Source organism: Macrobrachium nipponense, chromosome 12 (assembly GCF_015104395.2).
Source record: "Macrobrachium nipponense isolate FS-2020 chromosome 12, ASM1510439v2, whole genome shotgun sequence".
Classification (NCBI taxonomy): Eukaryota; Metazoa; Arthropoda; class Malacostraca; order Decapoda; family Palaemonidae; genus Macrobrachium; species Macrobrachium nipponense.
Genome location: NC_087205.1, coordinates 77,309,158 through 77,313,635, shown reverse-complemented (window position 1 = coordinate 77,313,635; position 4,478 = coordinate 77,309,158). Strand labels below are relative to the sequence as shown.

Here is a 4,478-nt window from a genome sequence, read left to right as displayed (position 1 = left end):
TGAAGGTCATCACTTGAGATGGGTACAACTGAAGCTTTTATGAGACTTGCAAGATTACTTTTAGTATTCTTGCGCATCATCTCTTTATCAAATAATGCAGGAGGCTGTTTACTAAACTCATGCTGAAGGTAGACTTCCATTTCAGATTGCTTTTCTATAACGCATGTGACACGCATGAATCATAGTGTGAAATCTGCCTCTACCACTTTGCCATGGACTGTCACTCCATTGGTGGCTGCTCCTATTGATGTAACTCGATCATTTCTTTTGAGTTTAACATCTGCAAAATTCTTACCTGTCACACTTTCAGCTGATTTCCTTCCCATCTCAAAGGCACACTCAGCATTGGCAGATGTTGGTGCCACGATACCAGTTGCAAGCGAGATAAGATTTTCACTGTGCTCACCTGTGTATGAGAATGGCGAGTGGTCATCAAACCAATTCCGAAAAAGGATATAGTGTTTCCTGTCACGTTCAGTCATGGAGGCTCTCATGTCAGTGTGTTGATCACTTGTCTGAGAATAAATTCCACAAAAATCTTCAACTACCTCACATATTGGAATAGTCTTTGGCAGGACATGAATCAATCTTGCCTGAGTGCTGCTTGTGATGCCACAGCCATGCTTCAAACCTCCACGAGTCTTCAACATCCGCATTAAAACTTGTTCTATGGTCTGGTCAGTAAAATTCCCAGACCAGAATCGGTCACTCCGGCGTATTGTCCAGTATCCAGATTCTGTATATGCAACATACTGATCCTTGTCCATGATGGTGGGGAGCTCTTTCATCTGTGTGTGGTAGAGACGGGCAGACTTTGCATATGCTAGGTGTCCACCAGAATGGAAGATGGGGATCATTGCATTGACACAAAATAGATGCTTTTCCCAATTACCAGTACGCTCAGCGCGTAGAAACAAGAGCATTAGACATATCATCTTGACATATTCAATCCACAGTTTTCCTGTTCTTGAGTTTGTAGTCAGGTTATGTTCTAGATCATCTAGTACATTTGTTAGATGAGCCACAGAGGAGTCCTGTTGAAGAGTCCCAACCTCATATTTCCCATCAAGCAGCTTTTCATGGACAACTCTAAGATGATCCAAGTTGAGTGTTACAAGCAGTTGATGTATGAAGCATCTTCCCAACAAGAGAAGAGGCTGTCAGCATGTGAGCTCGGAGTGCACGAGCATAAGCATGCCCAGTCAGCATGTGCTTCACTGTGTTGATTCCATAGACAGTCTCCCATAGATCAGACAGCCCACTCCCTGCCATTATATGTCCAATTGCACCCATATATGACATTAAAAGATGGAAGCCACCTAATCTCACTATAACTTTGGTAAGGTCTGGAGATGCTTGTACTATTTCAACTGCTTTCTGGTATAGTGGCTGATCAAATGTGACAGGGATAATACCCAGCCTGTACTTTTCCGACACATCCTGGGCATAGCAGAGGGCAGAGTAAAGGGTGTCTGGATGATTTGGACTGTTATTAATGAATGGCAGAATATCTATTCTGCTTACATCATAGTGGATTTGCTTCATGAGGGTTTGATTGAAACCACTCCATAATGGGCACCGTGCAGTCTGTGTTACATGGAAGCTGGCCAGCCAGATATTGTCTAAGATTATACCTAATCTCAAGAAGGAATGGTTGGTACTGAAAGGTTCTAGTGGTTTGATTAATACATTTCTGAGACCTGGTACTTGTGGTTTTTTGTATTTTTTGGTGGGCAATTGTGCAAATCTACCAGCATCTACAACGGACTGAACTTGTGTTGAACGAGGCAAGTTTTCTTCCACAATCTCTCCAGCTGGCGTTACACCTGCGATACCTCCCAAAACATGCCATGTTCCAAGTCCAGTCAGTGTATGAGTGTCAATGTCTGCATTGTCAAATACAAAATTCACAAATTTGTCAACCCATTCATACATTTTCTCTCCTGCAGGCAGCATTGCACTGTAGAGGCGTAATACTTCTTGGTAATCATCTGCAAATGCTAGACTGCTAAGTAAATGAACTAATTCACGAGACTCGAATTTAGCATTACAGTACACTGATACTCCTAAGAGAATTGGAGAGAGAAATGATCTGGGACGTGCAGCTGATGTTATACTGTGTGATATTGCAATCCTACGGCGTCTGTCCTTGATGAGATGACTAAGTAACCTTAATAGAAGTTGAGAAACACGTTCTTCCATCTTCTCATAGTTGCTCATCTCCAAAAATTTTGGATACTGGGATTTATCATATATGGTTGTCCTTATTTCATCTTCTATGAGAACTCCAGCCATGTCGACACTTTCTTCAGGTGTTAGTCCAGTATTACTGTAATGTTGTCTCAGTATATTATTGCTCTCATTCAGAAATGTATAAATTGTCTCTTTACCTTGCTCGCACGTAATATTCATTTCATCTTTATACCTATCTTGTAGTTTAGACTTTAGTTGTCTTGCAGTGTACACTTCACCATATCCAGAACAATCCTTCAAAAGACCCTCTAATTCTGTCAAAGTGTATTGGTGGTCATCATTGTTATCTAAGAGCTCACAAAGTTTGTAAAATCCTACATTTTTCTTTTCATCAACTGACCCTATAGGACGACCTTTAGGCCTATTTGTGGGATTTTGCACAGATTCCCTACCCTTGTGAAAACTTACCTGACAGTCATGGTGATATTTTACATCAGCAGCAACTGTATCTCCAATGTTTTGAATACGCACATGTACTTCATTGCCCCATTTATCAGAGCGTTCTATGCATTTCTCTTGTAATGAGTGGATAAAGTCTTTAGTTTTCGATTCATGTATTTTATCACGTCTCTTAAGAGGTTGTTTGCTTATCATAGAATAGTCAATACACTTTCCACAATATACACACTGGTTTCGTAGGTCGAAATCGTCTGTCTGGGACCTGCGAATTGGTGCCTTGTACTCTGATCTTTTACCAGAGTTATCTGATTCTCTCTTCCTTTTTTTTTACATTTTTAGGCAAGAGATAATTCTGTCTACATCTCTTGTGTATAGGAATTGGTAGTGCTCTGTTTACTAAAAACTGGTCTAACCCATCCTTTATTTCACTGCTGATTGCTAAGACTTTGTCCAATCCCTTTTGACCCATTGCACCCTGATCCATGCCAGTGGCTTCATTGCAGAAAACACACATCGGCATCTTTCTTCCATCACTCATACCTTGAAACAAAGAAAAGTTTCTGATGTCAAACTAAATCACTGGTTCTTAATTCGTAGTTTAAAAATAATTCTCATTCGCAGATTACAAATAATTTGGAAAACAATGCCTTTGGTGCCGAGAGATTGGATATTTAGAGCACAATAAGTAAGTCTGAATACAATAAGTCTTTACCTAATGTAGTTTATATATATATATATATGTTATAAAATACAAAGGCGAGATATTTTGAGAGATTTTGAGATTATACCAGATGAATATAAAGTACCTGAACAGCCTTGTCTGATGAAATGTAGTGTAATCACGAAGGATCTGTGTGGTAGACCAAGTGTCTGGGAACGGCTCACCAGTGAGATACGGGAAGTAGCTTATACAGGTCCAGGACGAGTTCACTTTTCCTCACCACCCCTTGCAATGGGTATCACAGTGTATTAGGGAAAGGGAGGGGGTATATGGTATATGTAGGAGAATTGAAAATAGGAGTTAGTAACGACTACAAATCATATTTTGAATTGCATAAAATCTCACACCACGTTATTTTGAGGAAATAAAGAATTTTTTTTGTATTAAAGTATGACTAATTGGGTAACATATCAAATAAATGACATGAAAAATGTTCTTTCCACTGCTTAAAACCTAATTTGTAAAACTTTTCCCCCCATTTTTAGCGTTATTAGTTCAGAAAGTGGGTTCCGTACTAATGGCAGCCATCTTGCACGCCATTTTGAATTACTCAGCAAGCTCAGGGTTAACATTGGTAAACTTTATGTCATTCAACTGAGGAAGAATTGTAGTACCATCAGTAAAAAAATCAGCTTTCTGCATTTTTTTTCCAAGTTGGCATGTTTTAGGACCTAATGCTCCTGTACTAAGTACATTCCATCACTTTACGAAATGCATCGTTTGGGTAGTTTTTTTTCTTTTTTATTTTCCATGTGATAATTACTTTGGGAAAATTTTGTTATAATTTGAAAACTGGAATCAGTTATCACAAGTAAAACTGCTAAGAAAAAAAACCCTGTTTTACGCACATTATGAAATATTTCATTATGTTTAGATATAAACAGGCCTACCAACCATTTCAACAGAGTATCATCTTTATAAACTATATAGAGCTTTCTGTTGATTTTAAAGGAACGTTATTTTACGCAAACAGATTCTTATCTGTTTAAAGAGAGAATGATTTTTCAAGTTGGCATATTGAATACAGCTATTAGATTATTTCATACGTTATAACTTATGCTAAACTACATTTCGCTTGACTGAGGGGTGGTGAAATGCATTGAAG

The 4,478-nt window shown here is 38.7% G+C and overlaps 1 protein-coding gene across 1 annotated transcript; it reads right to left on the bottom strand.

Annotated features, from left to right (window-relative positions):
• Positions 1-229: 229 nt before the first annotated feature.
• On the bottom strand, positions 230-3,759 carry LOC135225033 (uncharacterized). The gene is made up of 2 exons (XM_064264312.1): positions 3,459-3,759; positions 230-3,192 (listed from the first exon to the last, which is right to left on the bottom strand). Exon 2 carries the CDS (start codon positions 2,845-2,847, stop codon positions 1,090-1,092), a length of 1,758 nt encoding a protein of 585 aa, XP_064120382.1. The 5' UTR covers positions 2,848-3,192; positions 3,459-3,759; the 3' UTR covers positions 230-1,089.
• Positions 3,760-4,478: the final 719 nt, after the last annotated feature.